The sequence below is a fragment of the Mauremys reevesii genome, linkage group 4, assembly GCF_016161935.1.
Source record: "Mauremys reevesii isolate NIE-2019 linkage group 4, ASM1616193v1, whole genome shotgun sequence".
Taxonomy (NCBI): domain Eukaryota; kingdom Metazoa; phylum Chordata; order Testudines; family Geoemydidae; genus Mauremys; species Mauremys reevesii.
The window spans coordinates 70,884,750-70,910,577 of record NC_052626.1 but is presented as its reverse complement, the minus strand read 5'-3'; the positions used below and the strand labels follow the sequence as shown (position 1 = coordinate 70,910,577).

Below are 25,828 nucleotides of genomic sequence, written 5' to 3'. Positions count from 1 at the left end.
TTCCAAAAAAAATTATTTGCATTAACTTAACTGTTATAATTCTGGGGTTTCTAGTTATTCATATCAAATATCCAATCCCTTTTTTGCATCTTGCTAAATTACTGGCCTCAAAAACTCCATGTGGCAATGAGTTGCACAGTTTAATTACGGGTTTTGTGTAAAAGTATTTCTTATTGGTTTTTTAATTTGATCCCTTTCCATTTAATTGACTGTCCTCTTGCTCTTGTGTTATGAGACAGGAAGAAAAGATGTTCCCAGTCTTCTCTGGCCCATTCGTTATTTTATACCCTTTTAGCCTCTCCCCGCTTAGTCATCTCCTTTCCAAGGTAAACAGTCCTGTTCTTTTGAATCTGTCTTACCAAAAGAGGGTTTCCAGGCCCCTCATCATTCTCGTCACCCTTCTCTGAACTCTCTCTAATACTGCAATAGCCTTTTTCAAATGATGTGACCAGTACTGCACACACTACTCTAGGTCGGTGGTTTTCAAACTCTTTTTCTGGTGACCCAATTGAAGAAAATTGTTGATGCCCGCGACCCAACAGCGCTGGGGATGAGGGTTTTGAGGTGTGGGATGGTCTCAGGGCTGGGGTAGAGGGTTGGTGTGCAGGGGGAGTCAGGGCTCTGGGCTGGGGGTTCAGGCTCTGGGGTGGGGCCGGGAATGAAGAGTTTGGGATGTAGGAGGGGGCTCTGGGTGGGGGGGCTTAGGGATGGTGCAGGAGACTGGGGTGCGGGGTTGGGGCACGCCTCAGGCTTACATCTGGCAGCTCCCGGTCAGCAGCGCAGCAGAGGTGCAGAGGCAGGCTTCCCGCCTGTCCTGGCACTGCGGACTGCACTGCGCCCCAGAAGCGGCCAGCAGCAGGTCCGGATCCAAGGCACAAGCGGCGCTGCAAGGTTCTGCGGCCACCCCCCAGCTCCCATTGGCCAGGAACCAGCCAATGAGAGTGAAGAGCCGGTGTGGGATTAGAATGTGAGATACTGAGCTGATTATGCTGGGAGTTGTGTGTGAAGGACTGGCCTTGGGCTTGTTCTCATTAGCTAGTTAATTGTAAATAGGATACAGGTGTGTAGGATAATTACCCTATGGGTTATAGCTGCAGCTGTGTTGATTTAATTAACCAATTAGTTATTGCCTGATTTGATTGTATATAAGAGCCTGCTGGGGTAGAATAAAGGACTCTCTGCTTATGCTCACACTTGGCTGTCAGACTCCGTTCCTGCTCTTGTGATGCAACAAATGGTGGAGAAGCTGCGGGCAATAGTCTCGGTGGCCTGAGAAGAAGAAGAAGAAGAAGAAGAAGGGGAAAAAAAAAAAAAAGGCGCACGGCTTTCACGAGCGAGCAGCTGCTGGAGCTGGAGAAGGAATTCCACTGCAAGAAGTACCTGAGCCTGACGGAGCGCTCGCAGATCGCTCACGCCCTCAAGCTCAGCGAGGTACAGGTCAAGATCTGGTTCCAGAACCGCCGCGCCAAGTGGGAACGCATCAAAGCTGGGAGCTGCAGGGCGTCCGAGCGAGCAGCTGAGAGCTGCAGGGCGTCCGAGAAAGGAGGCGTGCCTGAGTCTCCGTGTCAAGCAGCTGAGAGCTGCAGGGCGTCCGAGAGAGGAGACGTGCCTGACAAGCGGCTGGGAGCCGCAGGGAATCCGAACGAGCGGCTGGGAAGCCGCGGGACGTCCGAAGCAGGGAGGCGTACCTGACAAACGGCTGGGAGCCGCAGGGTGTTCGAGCGAGCGGCTGGGAAGCCGCAGGGCATCTGAAAAGGGAGGCACACCCGAACCCAGAGGTGAGCAGCTAATATGGGAACCACTGTGTCAGCAGATCTGATACGCATCACGGAGCGGCGGGGAGAAAAGTTCCCCTCGTTATCCCACCTGTTGCGGTGGGGACGAGGAAGGGGACTTTCCGTTCAACCAAGTACAATATTTGATAAAACTGTTTGGGAGCGGCTGGGCTGTGAGCTTTGGAAATCGGTGGCTCAGGGCGATAAGGAGGTTTTCTCCCTGAGTCCAGTATGGCTCACCGCGCAGAGAAGACTGGAGGAGTTTGAGGATGAGAGAAAACAACTGCAGAAAATGGCTGATTTTGCAGTAACACTGGAACAAGAACTGGAACAGGTTAACTTGATTCTGCATCAGCGAGATCTGCAGTTTGAATCTTCACAGCAAGAGCATCTAGTGCTCATGAAGCAGCTCACTTTAACCCAAGAATCATTACATACCAAAGAGCAATCCCTAAATGACCTACAGACTCAATATGATGAGCTGGTGGCCAGGTTAAAGGAATTCCAGGGTGATGTTATTTCCAAGGATGACACGATCCAATATTTGCAGAATGAGAAGATTGTCCTAGAGGTAGCTCTGCAGACAGCAAAAGCAAGCAAAGAAGAACTTGATGAAGGAGCAAACTTCTTAGGTGAAAGTACTGAGGCAGCATCAGAAATCCTGGCACAATTGAGCCAGGTGGAAAATCTGCAACAGGAAACTGCCAGCCTGAAGAAACAGACCCAAAAAGTAAAGGAGCAGTTCCTACAGCAAAAGGTAATGGTGGAAGCTTATCGAAGAGATGCAAGTTCACAGGACCAGCTGATTAGTGAATTGAAATCTACAAAGAAGCGGCTGGATTTGGAAGTGAAAGAATTAAAACGGGGGCTACTGGAACTTCAAGGTGAAAAGCAGTCCATTGATGTTGAACGCTTAAGACTTCAGAAGGAAGTATCCCAGGTTCACCAGCAGATGGTGGAGTTAGAAAGTCACCTCCAGTCAGTACAAAAAGAACGGGATGACATGGAGATACAGCTACAGTCTTTGCAGATTGATAAAGAACAAATAACATCTCTTGCTGAGGTGAATGAGGTATTAAAACTACAGGTAGAACACATGCAAGAGGAAGCCAAAAAGGCCATCACTGAACAGAAACAAAAAATGAAGCGTCTGGGGTTAGATCTGATCAGTGCACAGAAAGAAATGAAGACAAAACATAAAGCCTATGAGAACGCAGTTGGCATTCTTAGTCGCCGGCTGCAGGAAGCCCTCATTGCAAAGGAATCTTCTGAACTGGAGCTGAGCAACCTAAAAGCACAAATCGCTGATGGAAGAAATAACCAGGCTTCCCATGAAAGGATTCAAGCTTTGGAGATAGAGTTGCAGGCTGTTAGCCACAGTAAGATGATGTTGGAGAAAGAGCTGCAAAAAGTAATTTCACTCACCAGCCAGGAGCTTGAGGAGTACAGGGAAAAGGTGATTGAACTTGAGGATGAGCTTCAGGAATCTAGAGGTTTCAGGAGGATGATAAAACGTTTAGAAGAAATAAACAAGAAGTTGGCCCTCGAACTGGAACATGGACGGGGGAAGCTCACTGGTCTTGGTCAGTCTAACACTGCTTTGCGAGAGCACAGCAACATCCCCGAAACAGTATTAGCAGAGAGAGAGGCAGACCTGGTGCAGCTGAATTTTCGGGTTCAAGCAGTCCTAAAGCGTAAAGAGGAGGAGGATCAACAAATGAGGCAACTTATTCAAGCCTCACAGACTGCCTTAGAAAGAGAAAAGTCAAAAGTTAATAACCTTGGGGAGCAGGTTGCGGCAGCCAGGGTGGGTGCAGCACATGACCGTCGTCATTATAGAGCTGCTGTTCTTGAGCTAAGTGAAATTAAGAAAGAGCTACAAGCCAAAGAACTGCTTGTCCAAGCCCTTCAGGCTGAAGCAGACAAACTACAAGCTATTATTGAACGTGCTCACGCCTCTCTGAAGGTGCTCCTCTTAAGACAGAAAGGGGGGATTTGCAGTGAGCGGGCAGACGCCTTGGATAAGACGCCTGCCGCTCGGTTGCTGAAAGCTCTTTACGTGCTTAATTGGTTACATCTTGGAAAAAACAGCCAGGTGCCCCCCGCGATTAAACATGTCAGCGGGATGACTGGGGAAGAGCAGGGTGCGGCCCCCCCGACCCTCGGTCAAATGGTTTGATTATCAGCAGCAAATATGGAAAGGACCAGTTGACTTGCTAACGTGGGGCAGGGGTTATGTGTGTGTTGCCACTGATGCGGGTCCCAGGTGGATGCCAGCGAGGTGGGTCCGGCCTTGGCTGCGTCCTCCGGAGCGATGGTAGGCAGATGTGGAGGAGCCTTACGAGACGCGCCCAGGCGCCGTGGAACCAGAGCCCATGGAGGAGAACTGTTTGTTAGCTCTGCCAGGACTTTTCCTGTTTGATCCTCCGTGAATGAGTTACTTGTTTGAAATGATTTTTGCTGTGCCTGAAAGAAATTGTGTTGGCTGTATAGCATTTAGTATTTATGTCTTGTGTTTTTGTTATGTTTCGTGTTGTCTGTCTTCTGGCCAGAATTGTTGTTGTGTTGTTATGTGGTTTGATGTGTCTAGGACCTCCCCCCACCCTCAGTGTCAGTTTGATCGCCTGACATCTGAGGGATACTCTGGTAACAGCACAAGTTGGTGTGCAACAGAGAGGGGGGAATCCTGCAGAATTTATATCATTTGTTTGTTGTGTTTTGTTTTTGTTTGTTATAGAATTTGAGTGTTGAAGCACCCTTCTGAATAGGGAACTTGAACTATTTTTTTAAGGTTGTCTAAGGTGCAAGGCAGAGTTTGGACCATTCTGTTTACTGTTCTGCACTACAAAATAGAGTAACTCTTGAAAACAGGTATAATATTTTAATTTTGATTTGTGATAGGTTGTGGTGTTATGTTGTTATAAGTTGGAAATGTTTTGTGAATGTTTTTTATCCTCTTTTCCTTTCCCTCTTCTTTATTTTGAATAGAGGGGGGAGATGTGGGATTAGAATGTGAGATACTGAGCTGATTATGCTGGGAGTTGTGTGTGAAGGACTGGCCTTGGGCTTGTTCTCATTAGCTAGTTAATTGTAAATAGGATACAGGTGTGTAGGATAATTACCCTATGGGTTATAGCTGCAGCTGTGTTGATTTAATTAACCAATTAGTTATTGCCTGATTTGATTGTATATAAGAGCCTGCTGGGGTAGAATAAAGGACTCTCTGCTTATGCTCACACTTGGCTGTCAGACTCCGTTCCTGCTCTTGTGATGCAACAAGCCGGTGCTTGGGGCAGGGCAGTGCAGAGAGCCCCGAGGCCCCCCTCCCGGTATAGGAGCCAGACCTGCTGCTGGTCACTTCTGGGGCGCAGTGCGGTGTCGGAACAGGTAGGGACTAGCCTGCCTTAGCCAGGCAGCACTGCCGACGGGACTTTTAACGGCTCGGTTGGCGGTGCTGACCAGAGCGTCTGTGACCCAGTCCTTTCCATTCTGCAACTCAGTTCTGGGTCACAACCCACAGTTTGAAAACCACTGCTCTAGGTGAAGGGAAACCATCAGTTGATGCCTCACAGCACAGGCCGGGGGGAAAGTGACCTGGATGCATGGAGAACTTGGTATTGCTCCTCCAACTTTTTGCCGGCTTTGCATTTTTAAGAAATGGTTTCAGAATTGGCAATTGGCTTTTGCAGGCTGGGTCCAATATTTTCTAGGGGCTGACCCATGACCTGTAATGTCTCAGATACCTACAGACCTGTGGACTGCATGTATTTTTCGATGCAAGGGTATTGCAGCCTGAAATTACAGGAATGAGGAGCTCCTTCATTTGTATAAATATGTTCTAATCAGACCCCATTGGGTGATGCCAGTGACCTTAGAACAGTGGTCTCCAACCTTTTCATCTGGTGGGCGCCAGACGAAGGACCGTGGTGGCGGTGCAGCACCCGCCGAAATATGTACCATGGAAACGTGGGCAGCTTGGCTGTTTGTTCCCCAGATGTCAAGGGACTGGAGGAGAATCCAAGCTCCACCGAAGATTGCTCTCTAGAACTGTCCCCGAGTCCTCCAGGAACGGGCACCGGACCTGGAACCTGCTGGCTTTTGAAGGAAAGATGACCTATGCGTCAATCATTTATTTCCATCAGCACTGGGGGACCTGGGGTTACAGGCGGCAGGTTTGTATAATTTTTGGTGGTGCCCAAAATGGTGGTGCCCCCCCCCGCCCTGTAAGCCGATATAAAATGAAGCTACGACGCGTCGGCACCACAAGATTACAAGGGTCAATTAAAAGTGGAAAGTCAGAAGCAGCACTTGCCTACTTCAATATACAGTATTATATTTTGTTGCACCTGTTGTGACAAAGTGGGAATGTTCTTAATGTTTTCTCTGAATACTGTGTGGGTGCCTCAGTTTCCCCTGCAAGATGCCAACTGAAGCTCTTGGGGACAAAGAGATCAGGTGGCCTCCTTGTCCGGAAGAGACACAAAGGCCAGATGAGGGAGTGTCAGTTTGGAGCTGGCTGGGGAAATGGGGAGAGGCCCAGAACTTGGGTCTAGGCTCCCAACCCTCCAAGATGGACCTGATTGAGGGGTCCTGTTTTCTGTACCTACAAGCTCTGTTTTAGACTGTGATCCTGTCGTCTAATAAACCTTCTGTTTTACCGACTGGCTGAGAGTCACGTCTGACTGCGGAGTTGGGGTGCAGGGACCTCTGGCTGCCCCAGGACCTGCCTGGGCAGACTCGCTGCGGAAAGCGCACAGTGTGGAAGGGCATGCTGAATGCTCCGAGGTCAGACCCAGGAAGGTGTAAGCTTCTTGCCCTGGAGACAGTCTGCTCAGAGAGAGGAGGCTCCCCCAGAGTCCTGACTGGCTTTGTATGGAGTAGTTCCAAAGCATCCCAGCATCCGCTTCCACACCATGCGCTTCCCGGAAGTCCGCACAGGCACTGACACTCTCTCCTCTAGCCTTTTTCTCTTATCCAGGCATTAGGAGGCCACATGATCTCTTTGTTCTCCAACACTTTCAGTTGGAACCTTGCAGGAGAGTGGCCCAGGCCATCAGTTGCCCGGAGACAGGGTGTCGGCCATTCTCCGTGCAGTCGGCATCACACTGGCACTCTAGGGCTCTACAACAATCACACCCCCTTATCCCACCATCTAGATCCCTGAGAAATGCATAGGGGAAACTGAGGCACCCACACAGTATTCAGAGAAAACATTAAGAACATTCCCACTTTGTAACACCTGTATACTTTAAAGGGTGTAAAATAATCAAGTATTGTGCTAAACACAATGATACACCAAACTGACCACTAAATTTAAGTTGCAGGTTTTTCCCCTCAAGTGAGGGCTCTGGAGTGGGGCCGGGGATGAGGGGTTCACAGTGCAGCAGGGTGCTCAGGGTTGGGGTGCCGGGGGCACAGGCTCTGGGGTGGGGCAGGGCTGGGCATAAGGAACTTGGGATGCAGACAGGCTGCCCCAGGGCTAGGGCCAGAGAGGACTCTGCCCCCTCCTTACTGGCAGCAGCAAGTTCCAGGGGAGGGACCCCTCCTCTCCCCCTTCCCCTCTCCCCCGCAGCACACTCACTCTGCACCACAGTCACTGTACATGCTCCTAGGGCCTCTCTCAGGTCCAGAAAGCCCACTCGCCTCCCCTATGGTGGGTACTGGGGCGGAGGGTTGCCATCATGTGTGGCCTCCCCTGCTGCTGCCCGTGAGTGCCAGGGGGCGGGGGAGAGAGCTCCCAAGCACGTGTGTGCCTCATTCCCCCATCTCTCTCCCTCTTCCCCTCCCCCGGTGCTCCAAGAGGCTGCCTGCTGCTGATCGCTATAGCCTTAGGCAGAAGCAGCACAAACAAAGGAGAGAGGCACTGGCTGTTTTCTTTCAGGCAGGGAAGCTCCGAGGCGGGGCAGGGGAGAAACCCAGCTCCAAATATTGGTGGAGCAGAGCCCCCAGCCTTGAATATTCCTGGAGCTTGAGCACCTTGAGCCCATATAAGCTGCCGCCCCTGCTGGGGTGGTGGATACCAACCGGGCCAAGCCAAAGCCGACCAATCCCCCCTTAATAAATCTGTACTCCTCACACCTCCACCCCCTCAGTTAGTCACTGGCTCGTGCCCTGATGCTGGGGATTTAAATCTGTTCTATCTTTGAATCCCCGTGTACAGCTACTTGTTCCAAGTATCCCTGTAGAGTGAAAAGGCAGATCCGGTAGGTAGGGTGCTAGCCTGGGAGACCTGGATCTGCCACACACTTCCTGGGTAATCCTAGGTTCCTCCGGTTATTTGTAGGGCTGAATTAACTCACCAGTGCATCCTAGGCAACCCACCCCTCAAATCCACCATCCCCCTTGTCACGAGGGCTACCTGCCGCCCCACTCTTGGCCAGTGTAACATTACAAACTGCTGCCTGCACAATGTGCTACCTGTCCCCTCTTCCCCATCCACCACCTTTCCCCATCTCCTGGACCAGGTGTAGCAAGTTGTGATGATAGGGGTTCACCTAGCCCAGTTGTGGTCCGACCTCTCTACCTTTCCTCACGCTCTGGTCTAGGGGCAGCGCATTATGACAGACTGAGGCATTCCTGTCACCATTTGCTAGGAGTGTGACATTTCTATTTTAAATCTGGACACAAATGAAGTACCTTTGTGATTGGGAAAAGTGTTCTACAGCATTAAATCTCAGGGCTACTGTATGTAAACCCCAGAATGAAGATGGTGGTATTTCTTTCTTAGTCTCCTTCCATTCTAGATTAGGCCACAGAGTTTAATCTGATCAGGTCTTAAATTCCTACAGATTATTTCCTGGAACCTCCCGTGCCCCCCTCCAACATGATATAAAAACTCTAAGGGGACTGAAAATATTGACTAGAACGCCACTCCTGACAGCTCCAGCTGAATTTAAGCCCTGAATCCAACAATAGATCCCTGCTCGCCTGTCTCCCATTCTCATCCTCCTCAGCCCATGACTCCGACTCCTCTGATGTCTCCATTGGGATCCCTTGTGGGGGGTGGAGGAGGTTCGCTGCAGAGGATAGCATGCAGCTCCTCGTAAAAGCGGCATGTCTGCGGTGCCGCGTCACAGTGACTGCTGGCCTCCCTCGCCTTCTGATACACCTGTCGCAATTCCTTGACTTTCACGAACAATGTGAGCGTCAAAGCCTTGGGGTTGGGGTCAAGTAACGATGCTTCTTTCTGGCTGGTCTGTTTCAGATTAATAACCCACATCCTATCCAGGGGGGCAGTGGCTGAAAGTCCATTGGGTGGTTGCTCTGGGGCCTGTGTGAAATACACTGGGATCTCAGCCTGGTTCCCGGGGTGTAGGTGTCTCCATCATACACCGAGGTAACCAGCGAAGTCTGCACTGGTCGTCCCCCTCCACGTGAGGCTGAGCAGAGAGGCCAGGAGTTCAATGGACAGTGCAGAGGGAGCTTCTCTCTGCCCTTTAGAGAGATTCATCCCAGGTCAGGGCAGAGGACCAATGGCCCAGGACAGTGTGTGAGGGGAGCTGGCAGTGGGGTCCCCTGCCCTGTTCAGGGTAAAGGGTTACACAGAGTCTCCAAGGCCCCTTGTCTATCCTGGCTGCAGGAGGGTGATCTGGGCACAGACTGAGGGAGACGCAACTGCCTGGGACCAGACCAGGGAACGTAACTGTGGTGGGAAAAGCACAGAGACTGGAGCTCTGCTGGGGATGTGGCTGGTTACAAGGCCGGCTCTGCAGCAGGACACAATGTTCCAACACGATGTCATTTCCCTTCCTAGCCACTGTGAATCAAGACCACACGAAGATCAGCCAAAATTCGTCTCACCAAGCACTACCCTGCAGTGTCCTTCTTTCTGATGCACCTCACAGCGTCTGCCCCTCATGGGGGACAATTGTGGAACCCCTGCCAGAGCCCCGTACAAGACAAACTTATTTACTGAACTCCAAGCAAGCCAAAGGTAGGTTGGGTCCACCCTAGAAGAGCCCAGCTATTTTAGATGGGGAAACCGAGGCACCGTCCGTGTCATGCACCGAGCCTGCCCATTCTCATCAGATGCCCCAATCTCACCTGATTCTCCTTTTGTCAGCGCTGTGCGCGCACCATGCGTGGAGCGTGCCAGCTCCCACCCCAGCCCCCACACTGCTGTGTACTAGACATGTTTGCATCTTCCCTGACCCAGTCAGTGCTACCTCTGTGTCATGCCCCAGCTGTGTGCACACTCCGCTGGCTGGCAGCTCTCCCAGCCCACTCACAGGGCTGTGTGCCTGTGACACGCACAGAGCCGACCGCTCCCCTGCACCCAGTCTCAGGGCTGTGCTTGTTCCATGCACTGAACCTGCCTGGTCTCAGCTGTCAAGCCAGTCTCAGGGCTGGGTGTCTGTGCCATGCTCCAAACTTGAAACAACTCACCTTTATATCAGTGTTGTGCGGCTCGGCCATGCACCACGCCTAACATTCCAGCAGGTGTGGCTAATTGATTGGGTAGGTTCCTTTCAAAAGGCCAAGGGGTTCAGTGATTGAGAAATATACAGACATATTAACAGGGGTCAGCTGCAGGAGAACAGGTTAATTTGTGTTTTTCTACCTCCCAGCCCAGGGCAGTTTCCAGGGTGCATTGGACGAGTCCCCCTCCACCAATCATGGACAGGGTTCTGCTGGTATTCCATGCCTAGCTCACTGTGTTTTAAAAACAGCTCGTGTAGGGAGGGGCTCCCCCTTGACCAAATTACTCCAGCTTTGTACCCCTGACCCTACACTGTGTCCTCGGGTGGCGTATCAGGTTTCTAGCCAATCAGACTGTGAGTGTGAATTTAAAGAAAAAGGGATAACTTGGTTTGGGAAAGAAATGCTGCTGCAACACAATGGTGCAGCAAGGTGCTAGCCCATAATACTACAGTTGATGATATGTGCTGGCTACCTGATTGCAAATTTCTCTCTCTTCCCTGGCAGCTGGAGGTTGCTAACAGATTTCTTTAAGGAGGAGGATAGTGATGCCGGGGAAAGCATCACTTGATGATTTTATTTTATTTACTCAGTCCTCAAGCTTCGCCTTTAGAGCTTTTGCTTAGAGGTTACCCAGCTGCTTTTCCTCAAGCCCCCTCAGGCATTTGCTTGTGAGTGTGTCTAGCCTGTCAGGGCAGAGCCGTACGGATCTAATACCCCTGGGACAAAGTCCAAGACCAGAAGATAGAAATAAACTTTATTCTGTGAATTTACTCAGCTGAATCTATAGCATCCAAATAACCAAACACAGCAAAATAGGAGCACTGAGCTACAGAACCGGGGGCTGGCTGTGCAGATCATCACTATGTTTGTTACATTCGTAAGTAAAGAGCAGAGGACTTTGATGGATGACCCTCATTGAGTCAGAACTTCGGCCAGGTCTACAATGTAAACTTACTTTGATATAATTATGTCACTCAGGGGTGTGAAAAATCCACACCCCTGAGTGACACAGTCGTACCGACTGAACTCCGGGTGTAGACAGCGGTATGTTGACGGGAGAGCTTCTCCCCTTGCCATAACTACCGCCTCTTACGGAGGTGGATTAACTACACTGATGGGAGAAGCTCTCCCGTCGGCGTAGCAGCGTCTTCACTTAAGTACTACAGCTGTGGAGCTGCCCCGCTGCATCTGTGCCACTGCAGCATTTTAAGTGTTGACCTGCCCTTAGACAGGCAGCCTCTGCGGTGACCCTGAGCGTGGCTCCTGGTGTCTGCTGGTTGGCCAGTTCGTGTGTGTCTGGAGGATCCCAGAGTTACAGAGACAGGCATGGAAGAGGGTCGAGAAACTCCTGTCACCAGTATAATGCTGAGCAACTCAGTCTTGTTCCCCTCACCATTTTATTGCGAGTCTCGCAGCACTTGGTGTTTTTCTTTAGTCCCAGCTGTTGGAGGGGATAGATTGCAAGGGAAGCTCAGGTTATATTACAGATAGTTTCTGGCCTTCACATTTGCATAGCAAAGCATGAAAACAGGAAGCAAAGTACATCCAGAAACCAGAAGGCAGAGAAAAATAGCTCAATATTAAAGAAGATTTTTTTAAGCCAATCTCCTGATTTTGGGGGCCTGACACGCAGTTTTTGAAAGCTTGGGGCGGGCAAGTCTGTGTTAGAATGGCAAGGTGTGACAGCTGTAATTTATACATTTCCCATCTCTTTGCTCTACCTTAGATATCTCATATTGAGTGATTCCTCTGCTGCAGGTCTTAATGGTATGCATTCCAGGGATCACTTCTGCGTAGATTCGGATATTCGACACGCCGGCTCCCAAAGAAGGGGATGATCTTCTCAGTGAAAGAGGATGTGAAAGTAAAGATTGTCTCTCTGCCAGATGATGTAATGTCATAAAATGTAACTTTCTCCCCTTCATAATCCAGATAAATCCCAATGTTACTGGGGCTACGAGGTAGGGCCAGAGCAGTTTTAGGGGAAGTGAGGCTCAGTACTCATTCCTGTACTCTGCAAAGCCCAGATCCCCTCCTCTGGTGTACGGCTTATCGCTCCCTCGTGTATCACAGACTCTTTGGCAATGCCCAAAACCCAAAGACGTTTGTTCCCCACCTCCACTTCCCAGTAACATCTCCCTGAGGTGAAGCCCATATAGCCCAGCACACAGGCAGCAGGGTGAAACCTGTGCTCCAAAAATTCCGTGTTTGTATTTGTAGATCACGCTCTCTTCTCTGGACAGGAGGGAACAAGGATTTGCCAGGTCTGGATCCGGAGTGGCCTGCACTGCAAGAGGAGAGAGACAGGAGGAGAGTGTTAAGGTCTGTCCACTCTGCAGAGCTAAGCCAGCCTCTTACACAGTTGCTAACCCTGATGCCCTTCCTGTCCAGATACAAAAACACCTGGCCTGAGTTCAGTGGTGCTTTCCAGCCAGCATAGGCACTGACTCTGTGGGTGCTCCGGGGCTGGAGAATGGAGTGGGCTGCACTGCTGGAGAGACACCAGGGTCTCTGGCACAATGGGAATTAGACGTCTCGGTGGCACTAAACGTCTGCACCAGTTGGATGCGTAAAGTCCATCCAACACACGACAGTGATTTGTGGGAGGGAACATGGTAGAGGTTAGAAGCCAGGACTCCTGGGTGCTATTCCTCGCTCCGCTACTGACTTGCTGTGTCACCTCAGGCACGTCCCTGACTATTTCCACGCTCTAGCTTCCCTTTTTATCCAATGGGAATAAAAGATGCTGGGCTTTCAGATGCTGTTGCTGGGCGACCGTACAAGGGCATAGGTAGGTAGGTAGCTATGGGAGCAGACAAGAATCCCTTCCTCAGCCTCCAGCAGTGCTCATGGGAAAAGGAGGGAGGAAACATGACACAGTTGTGAGCATGGTGCCTGAATGAAACCCTCTTGTACCACAGGGAGCATGTCTGACCTCCAGGGAGAGACCATGCTTCTTTAACAGATGGACCTATCCTCCATGAATTTATCTAGCAATGGCTATTAGCCAGGATGGACAGGGATGGTGTCAGAAGCTGGGAATGGGTGACAGGGAATAAAAATATAAGAACAGCCAGACTGGGTCAGACCAAAGGTCCATCCAGCCCAGTATCCTGTCTTCCGACAGTGGCTAATGCCAGGTGCCTCAGAGGGAGTAAACCTAACAGATAATGATCAAGTGATCCATCCCCTGTCACCCATTCCCAGCTTCTGGCAAACAGAGGATAGGGACACCATCTCTGACCATCCTGGCTAATAGGAATGGATCACTTGATTACCTGTTCTGTTCATTCCCTCTGGGGCACCTGGCAATTACCACTGTTGGAAGGCAGGATACTGGGCTGGATGAACCTTTGTTCTGACCCGGTATGGCCGTTCTTATCTTAAGATATATGATCCCTTCTAGCCTGGGGTCCATGACTCTGTATTGGTAAACGTCTCTCTTGTTTCAATTCAGAAGCTTCTTCTAAAAAATTAATCCTGAGATTTTAATTAATAATTGTCATAGGAAAATATCCTCATGGAAACTTACCCTCTTTCTCTGCCTTTGAGATCAGAAAGCTCAGTTGATAGGGCAGGGTCTCTAGAGAAAGAAAAGAGCAGAAAAGACGTGATTTCTCCCTTTCTGGTAGGAAAATAGCCTCAGGAAAACTGAGGGCTGGATGGATTCACAACGAAAAACTTAGGTGAGATGACGCTCCGCATCTCAACCCCCGATGTTTAGGCACCTGGACAGTCACTGTGATTCACAAAGCCTGAATCAGGTGCCCAGGGTCCCTGTACCATGAACAGGGACAGAGATGCGCCTTGGGATGGGATTCACAAAAGCCAGCATGCTAGGTGACTCCCTGCTTACGCCAGCCAGTGGGAAATGCCACAGTGAGGGGTTGTGCTAGGCCCCGGCCTTCTCAGGGTGTTTGGCGACTGAAGCTGGGTAGCACCGTAGGTGCCTCCCTTTGCATGGGTGCCCTCATGGTCTCCTGTGGGAGATGTTCCACTGGGAATAATCAATATTCATTGGGCCAGAGAGAGAGAACTCATAAGAACATCCCTGTAGCCAGCTGGCTAGAGCATCCATCTGGGAGGTGGGAGACCCAGAAGCCTGTCCCCCTGCTCAATTATTTATACGCAATGGATTAGATTCAACAGGGGAGACAGAGGAAGACCCACATCAGACCCCTGTTGGAATTCCTTCTTCCCCCTCTGGGGGGACAGGGGATTTCAACTGGGGGGTCTCCCACATCCCAGGTGAGTTCCACCAGCTGCAGCTGTGACAATTTGAGAACTAATAGGCCAGAGTCCATCTCCTTCCACAGTCAGAGGCACATCTCAAGGTACCAGCACCGTAGCATGAACCAACTGTTAAGTTACCTTTGAATTTCTTCAGAGTCTCTTGTAGACAAACGTTTTCTCTCTCTCAGCTCCTGTGGCATGTTCACTGGTTTCTCGAACTTCACCTTCTCACACCTAGAGGGAAAACCAAACATTCTCTAAATCTTTTCTGTCTTTTGGGAGAATGAGCTACCAGAGGCTGCTCTCTCGTGGGCTCGTTAACTCCCACTGGTGAGTCAATTGCCCTCCTCACTGGAGTATTTAAATGCGTAGATACTCAAATGGGAGTTAACAAGAGTAAGGGGTTCACAAGCTGCCCCTTCAGACAGAGGGGACTAATCCTGTGGGAAAGGATGCTCCAGTGGTTAAGGGGTTGCTGTAGGGCTCTGGAAACCTACATTCCACTCCCTGCTCTGCCACAGCCTCCCTGCATGACCTTGGGCAAGTTATTTAAGGGCCAATTTTTAAAGGTGCCTCCCTGAGATTTTGCAAAGCACCTAACCAAGTCAGGCTCCCAACTGTCACTTACCGCAATGGGAGGTGCCTAAAGCACTTAGCTGCTTTGGAAAACCCCACCAAGTGCCTAGCTACATCTCAGGTGTCTAAATGCCCTGAAAAAATCTGACTCCGGGGGGACAATCCACTTCCAGCATCATGACGTGTGAGGGAGAATGGGAAGGAGTCACAAACCTGCCCCAGGTGCTTTTGATGTCCTAGAAGAGAACGAGGGAGAGAGAGAGAGAGAGAGAGAGAGAGAGAGAGAGAGATCAGTCCCAAGTGCCACAAGCTAGTGATTGCTCCTGTTCTGAAGAGGACTCACTTTGCCATCCCTAGCTGAGCTCTAGCTGCAGTTCTCTGTAGTTAGCAACATCAAAAGTCCATTCACAGATTTCGATGGAAAGGGGCCCCTAAGCACGCACCATGATTGTGGGGTTTCTCCTTCTAAATTCTGTTTTGCCTGTGCCAATGGCACTAGCCCAAACAGACTCATCAGACACACAAATCCTTGACTTCCACATGCAACTGCTGTGTTCAGACCATTTGCCTTTCTCAAGCTAAAAGCTCCATGTATGCAATTCTGGTCAGCAATTCTGGAAGCTGGATTCATTTTCATTTCATTTCTTAAAAGGCCCTGCAAAAAAACTTTACTTTCCTAATATCCCACTTCCTAGAAACTGGACTTGTGCCTTTTATTGCTTCCAGGGCCTTGTGCCTTAATTTTCAGTTTTTATTTTATTTAATTTTTCCTGGGAATTTAGCAGGGTTTATTCCCACAACAACAAAAACAGGTGAAAATCAGTGCAAAAAACTATTACTTTTTCTGGGTAAACATCTGGGTTTATTTTGGTGGATGGAAAGACGGGGTGTGGGGTGTTGGGGGGAAGCCTTCAGTAGATTAACGCTTTGAATTCCATTCAGCAAAGTTCGCTGCAGAACTAAAACAGAACTCAAAACACAATGGCACCTCTGAGTTTAAGAAAACAAACAATCTGTCTCCAAATAAAACTTTTCATTTGAATGAACAGTTGACTGTTGTAGACTTAGAACTATTGGTCTATAAATATTTACATTTAATAATTGGGCTACACCCTTTGTGGTGCATACACTCAACTGCACATGCCACCAGGGATTTCCCTACACCCCATCCCCCCTCAGGGGATGTATACACCCCTTCTGAATTTCCCCCACACCCCAACTTCCCAGTTTTGTGAACTAGTTACATGCAGTGTTGCCAATTTGGTGATTGTTTGGAAATTTGAATTGGAATTGAGACATTAATACACACTTTAGAAGCATATAAAGTGTCTGATAAAATATGTGTATCTGAAAAAGTGTAATAGATTTGAAAAGTATGAACATAGACTAGCTTCCTTATACAGCTGTTGTTTTTTATGACAGTGCATTGATTTTGGTAATGTTGGCCAGCCTAATAATTTCAAATGATGATTTGTAAGCAAAGTCTCAATAAGCTCTCCCTGACAGCTAGTGATGAGCTAGGGGCTGTGGGGAAAAGGCTTCAGGACCAGATTGTATTTACATTCACACTTAATCTACCTAGGTATCCAACAAACAGAGCTGTGTTTCCCAAGTGATAGATTTTGGCTGTGGTTGAGTTACAAATCACTTGAATGAGAGGGGGTAATGAAATGTTATTCTTATTGTATGAGTAAAGGGCAGTAGAACTGTACTTAGCCTGTACTGATTTAGGGCATCAAGAGAGAGGGAGGGGACCTGTCCCTCACCACTGTTTAAAGACAGAGCTGATTAGGCTCCATAGAGAGTCTTTTGTTTTGTTAAGTGACCACTGCAGCTGAAATCACTGATAATCAGGTCTACGTGCTTAGACCTGCTGTGGGACAGTGTTTCTGTGGAAGAGACGGCCCAGCCTGCACTAGCTGCAAGGTTCCCCCACTGAAAGCTCAGCTGAAATCACTGAGAGCTGGTGGAACCTCAAGAGACCAACTCGCAGAGGTCACAGTGGCAGGTGGCAGCAGAAGGTCATGGTGCAGGGCCATTGGCAACAGAGCGATGGAGTGAACGGTGGCAGAATGAACAACAGTGGCCAGAGTGAACATTGAGCAGCTGGAGGAACGAGGAAGGTGCCTTCTTGCTCCCCACCAGGAGGGGAACTCATGTGAAAGCACCTCTGAACTCCGAGTCTCCACTGACCAAGGACAACACCGGTGAGTGTTAATGAAGCTGTTAAGAATGCTGGAGACACAACACAGTTTATGCGAACAAACATGGCTGTGACATCATACTTTCTTTTAAGCAAGAAATACCACACATTACAAACTGCAGGCCAATGTTAAGTGCATTGTCACTTGTTCATCCTGAAGTTGAACGCTGGTTCTGAACAAGAAACTCAACCGACTGGCTAGAAACATGTGATGCAACAGTGAAAGATTCAACAGTTGAAAAAGTGAAGAACTCTCTCACCACATTAAAAAAATTGTATGCATGGCTGATGAATGCACCGATGCAAATGGGCATCAAGTATTAAGTCATTGTGTACGTTATCTTGATGTGAGTGGTAGGCCAGTAGATGCATTTCTAGATGTTCAAGTTATAGACGACACATCAGCTGCTTGGGTGACAACCCACATCTTGGAAGAGTTAAATGCTTGTCAACTGAACCCCAAACAGATGGCTGCTTGTGCATTTGATAGAGCTGCAAACTTCTCTGGAAAACAGGGTGGAGTACAAGCTTTGCTCAGAGAAAAGTGTAACCCTAATCTCTCTTATACACATTGCAGAGGGCATCTACTCCAACTAGCGCTAGTACGAGCTGCAGACTCATCAAAAGACATTAAAAAAGCTATAAATGTAATGTCTTAATTATATTTTTTTTTCATCAAGAGTCCAAAAAGACTGACTATTTTGGAAAATATAGCAGATACACTGGGACTGAAGTTCAAATTAGTCCAACCTGGGAAAACCTCACGGTTTTCTCATGGGAGATCCTTGGCTGTTGCTTAAAATTACTCAAGACGTTATTACTGGCTTTGGAAAGTATCTACCAAGATGGGATGGATCTAAGTAGGGAGGCTGGCTGGTGCATTACTTTTGCTACTACGTTCTCTTGTAAGTCTACTGTTGAAACCACTTGGGCAGGGGTGAAAGTAACTTAAAGGACGTACTGGTAGTCCAGAGTCCTTGGGAGTGGGCAGGGCCTCAACTAGAAGAGGCGGGGCCTTTAAATCCCCAGGTGCTTTAAATCAGGATTTAAAGGGCCTGGAGCTGGGGCTGTGGTAGCAGCAGCTGGGAGCCCCGGGCCCTTTAAATCACCCCTGGAATTACCAGCCCTTTAAATCACCATTGGAGGAGGTCGTGGCCTCTGGCAGAGCTTTAAAGGGTCTGGGGCTCCGCTGCAGGTGCGGCAGCCAGGAGCCCCTGGCCCTTTAAATCACCGCCAGAGCTCCACCTCTGCTACCCCAGGGCTCCAGCAACAGGGCTCAGGTGGCGATTTAAAGGGCCCTGGAGGGTAGCGGCAGTGGGAGCCCCAAGGTAGCAGCGGCAGCCCTGGGGTAGTGGCAGTGGTTTTCCGGCGGCAAGTTAAAGGGCCCAGGGCGGTAGCGGTGGTCGAGCCCCTGGCCCTTTAAATTGCTGCCGGAGCCCCACTGCCGCTACCCCAGGGCTCCGGCAGGCTCCGGGGACGATTTAAAGGGCCCAGGGCAGTAGCGGCTACCGGATCCCCAGACCCTTTAAATCATCCCCGGAGCCTGCCACAGCCCCGGGTCCTTTAAATAGCCACCGGAGCCCTGCTGCCGCTACCCCAGGGCTCTGGGGACAATTTAAAGGGCTCAGGGTGGTAGCTGTGGCAGGCGCCCTGGGCCCTTTAAATCGCTGCCTGAGCCCCACCGCCGCTTCCCCAGGGCTCTAGCAGTGGGGCTCCGGCGGCGATTTAAAGGGCCGGGGCTCCAGCTGCTGCTGGGAGCTCCAGGCCCTTTAAATTGCCACCAGGGGAAGCTGATCCGCCCCAGTATGGTGCACGGCTCTGGGGCGTACTGGCTTACTTTTACCTCTGCACTTGGGTCATTAAACAATGCCATCCAGGCATCTGCTACAACAGTAGTAGATCTTTGTCCAGCAATAGAAGCTATATATGGATCAGAGAGCTAGCCACTGAAAAAGTACTGGAAGAAGCAAAGACTTCAGTCCAGAAGTTGACTAATGAAGGCATTTATATTGAATCCTTAAGTGAAGAGGACAAGAAGTGTTTGTTAAGACAACTGAAAAAGTACACAGACTTGATTCTTAAAAATCTACAACAGTGACTTCTACTCAAACTCTATGTAGCTTTTACAGATCCTTGTCCTATAAAACACCAACAGTTGAGTGGAGTGAGGCACTACCAGCAATGGGGCTGCCATGTGCTCAGGACAGAATAGAGAATTTGAACACAGTGTGGAATGTCATATGACAAATGAATGAAGATTTGACTTCAACTTCTTTTTTATCATCACTACTGGCTCGACCCGATCTTTGTGCTGTTTCCTGGGATGAAAGAAGTAGGAATTAATCTCTTGCTACTCCCTGTCACAACAGCTACAGTTGAGGGTTCTTTTTCCTCATTGAATAGAATTTTTTGTTCTGAAAGAAGTCGCCTTCTGCCTGATCATGTGAATGAACTAATGAGCAAATCAATTGAAGGAATGGAAGGACTGGACACACGAGAAGCCACCAAAGATGAACACATTGCATTCAAGAACATTAACAGAGTTGTGCAAAATTATAACAAGAAACCAGTAAGGATGTAGATGTCGTGCTTCATAGAAGGCTTGAGTAGCCAACTTTAATTTGTATGATGAATTTAAAACATGAGTCAAATCTAATAAAATGGTCATGAAACATTTTTTCAGTTTTTAATATGGTGCCATACAGCCCCTCACCCCATATCAGCATTGACCCCCGTCCCCGTAAATTCGAACACCCCCCCTAATTTCAATTCCTGGGGAAAACACTGGAAGCCACACACCACACACACACTCCAGAAAAGCCCCCAAACAAGCAACATGCTACTTAAAGAAATGAAGCAATTACATACACAAAGAAGTCAACAGAGGCTTGCTGGGAGCAGGCTTGGCAGCTTTCTTTTTCTACACCACAGAATAAACCCAGGCTCAGATTCAGGTTTAAGGCCAAGACCCTTTCTGTACCTTTGTAAAGCACTTTGAGAGCTAGCGAGGGAAAACACTATATAAGAGCCTTACTAATCCCTAATAGTTAGAGATCATTTTAAACCTTGACCAATTTATTTCTTCCAAAAAAATTATTTGCATTAACTTATCTATTATAACTCTGGGATTTCTAGTTATTCATATCATCAATATCCAATCCCTTTTTTTAATCTTGCTAAATTACTGGCCTCAAACTCCATGTGGCAATGAGTTCCACAGTTAAATTACAGGTTTTGTGTAGAAGTATTTCTTATTGGTTTTGAATTTGATCCCTTTCCATTTCATTGACTGGCCTCTTGTTCTTGTGTTATGAGACAGGCAGAAATGACGTTCCCAATCTTTTCTGTCCCATTCATTATTGTATACCCCTTTATCCTATCCCCTCTTAGTCATCTTTTTTTCTAAGCTAAACAGTTCCGTTCTTTTGAATCTTTCTTACTAAAAGAGTTTTTCCAGGCCCCTCATCATTCTCATTGCCCTTCTCTGAACCCTCTCTAATACTGCAATAGCCTTTTTCAAATGGTGTGACCAGTACTGCACACAGTACTCTAGGTCGGTGGTTTTCAAACTTTTTTTCTGGCGACCCAGTTGAAGAAAATTGTTGATGACTGTGACCCAACGATGCTGGGGATGAGGGGTTTGGGTGTGGAATGGGCTCAGGGCTAGGGCAGAGGGTTAGGGTGTGGGGCTGAGGGCTGTGGGGTAGGGCCGAGAATGAGGGGTTCAGGATGTGGGAGGGGGCTGTGGGCTGGGGCAGTGGGTTGGGGTGCAGGGGGGGTCAGGACTCTGGGGTGGGGCCAGGGATGAAGGGTTTGGGGTGTGGGGGGGGGGCTCTGGGTTTGGGAGGGGCTTAGGGCTGGGGCAGGGGATTGTGGCGTGGGGTTGGGGAGTGCCTCAGGCTTCCCTCTGGTGGCTCCCGGTCAGCGGCACAGCAGAGGTACAGAGGGAGGCTTCCCACCTGTCCTGGCACTGCAGACCGCGCTCTGCCCCAGAAGCGGCCAGCAGCACGTCCGGCTCCAAGGCGGATGCTCATAAGCGGCTCCAGGTGGCTCTTGCCTGCAGGCACCGCCCTTGGGGAAAGTGACCTGGATGCACGGAGCACGTGGTATTGCTCCTTGCTCCCCCCGCCCCACGCAGCCCCCTAGGGGCATGGAGGAACATTTTGGGAAGGGGAGAGAGTATCTGTGCATCACCACTCATGGCCCCCCCATGTTCTCTGCGGGGAGGGAGCAGGGAGAAATCTGCCCCCCCCCCCACGCACTCCCCTGCCAGCTGGGAGCAGTTTCTGACTCTACACTAGCTGCTTGCACCTCTTCACTGCTGCACAGCGCCCCCTAGACCACCAGCACCCCTAGACAGTCACCCAGGTGGCCCTCCCCTAAGGCCGGCCCCGGTGTGTGTGCGCGTGTGTGTTTATATTTTCCTCTCCATTGCCTGATGTTAGCAGACAGCCTCACATTTACACTTACACTCATTATTAACAGAAACACATCGAACTATTGTCACAGGCTGGATTTTCTTGCCCTAATCAGTACGTCCGTGTACCCGAGTGAGCCAAAATTGTGTGAAAATTGGTAAACTCCAAATAACGTCCTACATGCACACCACAGACATGCACACAGGCCACAGACGCCCCAGGTTCCACTGTAACCAGTTTGCCCATCCGCCCCATCCTCAGGACATACAGTTAAGGGTTAATTCCTCTTTTACCTGTAAAGTGTAAAGAAGCTCACATAACCTGGCTGACACCTGACCAGAAGGACCAATAAGGGGACAAGAGACTTTAAAAATCTGGAAGGGAGAAAAAGTCTTTTGTCTGTGCTGTGTGTGTGCTTTTGCTGGAGACAGGGAAAGAAGGAGCCATCCCACTCCTCTAGGGTAGTGAGTATTTAGAGAAGGAATGTGTTAGATTACTTTTATTTTCTTGTTTGTGAGTTCTTTTGCAAAGAAGAGGGAGGGTAAATTTGGGTTCTTTGTGTAACTTTAAAGTTTTGCCCAGAGGGAAACCCTCTGTGTTTTGAATCTGATTGCCTGTGAGATTATCTTTCATTCTAATCTTACAGAGGTACTCCTTCACCTTTTTCTTTAATTACAATTCTTATTTTAAGAACCTGATTGATTTGTCATTGTTTTAAGATCCAAGGGTTTGGATCTGTATTCACCAGGACTAAGTGGTGAGGTGATATTCTCAAGCCTTCCCAGGGAAAGGGGTGTAGGGGCTTGGGGAGGATTATTGTCAAGCCTGCCCAGGAAAGGGGGGGTTAGGGTCTTGGGAGATATTTGGGGAAAGGCAGAGTTCCAAGTGGCTCTCCCTAAATCTTTGGTTAACTCGCATGGTGGTGGCAGCGTATTGTTAACCTAAGCTGGTAAAAATAAACTTAGGGGGTCTTTCATGCGTGTCCCCACATCTGTACCTTAAAGTTCAGAGTGGGAGGGAACCTTGACAGGAGCTCTATCAGGGGCAGTTAGCACCCCCTCCCTCACCAACTGAGTCCCCTAATCAAACCGCTGACTTTCAGAAGTGCACGCCGAGAGATCATTGTTCCTGATCCCCCCTCGGCTCAGTGCCGTGTGAGTTACTGATGGATCCCAGCTTGTCCCTTGCCCAGGATGGGGTTGAGGGCAGAGGGATGTGGCTGGGCATGGGACGTCTGCTGGTCCCCTGAGCAAAGGAGGAAGCCTCTGGTTAACTCAACCTCTCTCCTGTTACTTTAGGGCGCCACACCCCGGATATACTAGTCACAGGAGTCATTGACAAAGAGGGGACTAATCAGTACTTCATGATCTCCAAGCTGGATGATGTTAAGATCTCATACTACAGCAGTGACACATGAGAGATCAGCCAGGAGTGGGTGGCTCAGGCCGTGGGCGCTGACTATCACCAGGAAAAGACCCAGAAGTTCTGGAGGTACAAAGATGGTGAATGTAGCTGCACAATTAGACGGGTGGTGAGTGTCTGAGAGGTATTGTTATGAATGGACACGAGAGAGCTGCCCACTCAGAATCACTCCCATTGGGAGATCGGGGCCTCGCTGCCCACACCAGAGCTGGCTGGAAAAAGGAATTTTCTTCCCACATAAAATTTGGTATTCCCAGAAGTGTTTTCATTCCCGATCGGAAGGAAAAGTTAGAAATGGGAGGTTTCCCTGGGTAGGGAATTTTCAGAGATTCCATCTTGGGAGAATCCCTGGCAGGCAGCCAGGAAGCCCTGGGATCTTCCCTTTCAGTCTCCCCAACACAAAATCAATGTTTTCTGGCAAAATTGCCACTTTCTCACAAAAAATTATAATTATGCAGACACAGCCTTTTCCAAGGCTAACAGTGTCAGGAACCATTAGGAAAGGAATGGAAAATAAACCAGAAAATACCATAATGCCTCTGTATAAATCAATCTTATGCCCACACCTAGAATATTGCGTGCAGTTGTGGTCACCCCATCTGAAAAAGGGTAGAATTGAATTGGAAAAGTTTCAGAGAAGAGCAACAAAGATGATCAAGGGTATGGAACAGCTTCCAGGTGACTAAAACGATTAGGGCTGTTGAGCTTAGAAAAGAGATGACCAAGGTGAGTCATGACAGAGGTCTATAAAATCATGACAGTTGTGGCGAAAGTGCATAGAAAAGAGTTCTTTATCCTTTCCCATAATAAAAAACAGGTGTCACCCGATGAAATTAATAGGCAGCAGGTCTAATGCAAACAAGACAAAGTACTTTTTCACACAACACATAGTCAGCCTGTGGAACTCGTTGCCAGGGGATGTTGTGAAGGCAAAAGTATAATTGGGTTCAAAAAAGAACTAGATAAGATCCTGGAGGATAGGGTCCATCATTGACTAATAGCCAGGACGGGTAGGGACGCAACCCCATGCTTGGGGAGACCCTAAGCCTCTGACTGTCGGAAGCTGGGAGGGGAAGACAGAGGTGGATCACTCCAAAGTTGCCCTGTTCTGAAAACTTTCCTTGAATCTCTGGTATTGGCTACAGTTGGAGACCTTGTCTTGCCCAGTATGGCACTTCTTATGTTTAAGGCTACGATTTAGTCATGGGTATTTTTAGTAAAAATTGTGGACAGATCAAGGGCAGTAAACAAAATTTCATGGCCCATGACCTGTCCATGACTTACACTATAAATACCCTGACTAAATCTTGGGGCGGGGGTGCGGCTGGTGGGGGAATGGGGCCAGCAGCACCAACTGCCGGGGGCCACTGAGCAGCAGCTGCTCCAGCCACCCCAGGACCGGTGCCCCCAGGATGATGGGTCCACCTGTGATGGTGTGTGGCCCATCGGTGACTGCCAGTAGCAAAAATCCCCAATGGCCAGAGACGGGACATTAGCTGGAGAGGGCCTTGAGTTACTACAGGGAATTCTTTCCCAGGTGTCTGGCTGGTGGGTTTTGACCACATGCTCAGGATCTAATTGATCCCCAGATTTGGGGCATTTATATCTGTTCTATCTTTGAATCGCCGAGTACAGCTACTTGTACAGTTAGTTGTTCTGAGTATCTCTGTAGAGTGAAAGGGCGGGCCAGGATTAGGGTGCCAGCCCGGGAGACCTGGCTCTGCCATGCGCTTCCAGGGTGACCCTATGTTCCTCTGGTTATTTGTTGGGGTTGGCACCAAGTAAAGATGCTTTTTTCTGGCTGGTCTGTTTCAGTTTAACAACCCACATCCTGTCCAGGGGGGCAGTGGCTGAAAGTCCATTGGGCAGCTGCTCAGGGCGCTGTGTGAAATGGGCTGGGATCCCAGCCTGGTTCCCGGGATGTAGGTGTCTCCATCATACACCGAGGTAACCAGCAAAGTCTGCACTGATTGTGCCCCTCCACGTGAGGCTCAGCAGAAAGGCCATGGACTCAATGGATCCTGCAGACAGAGCTTCTCCCTGACCTTCAGAGAGAGATTCATCCTAGGTCAGGGCAGAGGACCAATGGCCCAGGACAGTGTGTGCGAGGGGAGCTGGTACGGGGACCCCTGCATTGTACAGGGTAAGGGATTACACAGCATCTCCCAGCCCCCTTGTCTAGCCCAGCTGCAGGAGGGGGCATCTTGGGACAGACTGAGGGGGCCTGGGAGAAGCAGGAACAGGAAATGTAACCATGGTGGGGAAAGAGCCGTGACTGGTGCTGGGTGTCTGCCATGCCCCAAGTCGGCCAGCTGCCAGCTCTCCCAACCCGCTTGCAGTGCTGTGTGCCTGGGACACGCACGGAGCTGACCTCTTCTCAGCTACCTCCCCTGTCCCCAGTCTCAGGGCTGTGCTTGTTCCATGCACTGAACCGGCCTGGTGTCTGCCATGCTCCAAGCCTGAGTCAGCTGCACCCTTGTTTCAGTGTTGTGCAGCTGGGCCATGCACCAAGCCTGAACTACTGGCCTGTGTGGCTAGTTGAGCTGGTAGGTTCATTTCCAAAGGCCGAGGGGTTCAGTGATTGAGATGTGGGTCTGCTGTCTGGCAGTAAGGTGTACATTTCTAACGCACGCGGCCTGCAGACCGCATGGTTGAGACCCCTGCACTAGAGCAATTCGCCAAGGGGCGTGGTAGAGTCGCTGTCACTGATAAGTTTTAAATCAAGATTTGGGAAAAATAAATCAAAGTGATGCTCTAGGAATTATTTGGGGGAAGTTCAG

At 49.4% G+C, this 25,828-nt stretch overlaps 1 protein-coding gene across 1 annotated transcript; it reads left to right on the top strand.

The window, feature by feature from the left end:
• The first annotated feature begins 707 nt into the window (after nt 1-707).
• On the top strand, nt 708-23,043 carry LOC120403493 (golgin subfamily A member 3-like). The gene is made up of 4 exons (XM_039534564.1): nt 708-725; nt 1,342-1,431; nt 2,023-3,919; nt 22,925-23,043. Exons 1-4 carry the CDS (start codon nt 708-710, stop codon nt 23,041-23,043), a joined length of 2,124 nt encoding a protein of 707 aa, XP_039390498.1.
• The last annotated feature ends 2,785 nt before the right edge of the window (nt 23,044-25,828 follow it).

Excerpts from the sequence above, each read along its gene's own strand:
- LOC120403493 (XM_039534564.1), top strand. Across the intron at positions 1,432-2,022 it reads ACGCCCTCAAGCTCAGCGAG|AGAAGACTGGAGGAGTTTGA; the intron begins GTACAGGTCAAG and ends CTCACCGCGCAG. Across the intron at positions 3,920-22,924 it reads GATGACTGGGGAAGAGCAGG|GGCGCCACACCCCGGATATA; the intron begins GTGCGGCCCCCC and ends CTGTTACTTTAG.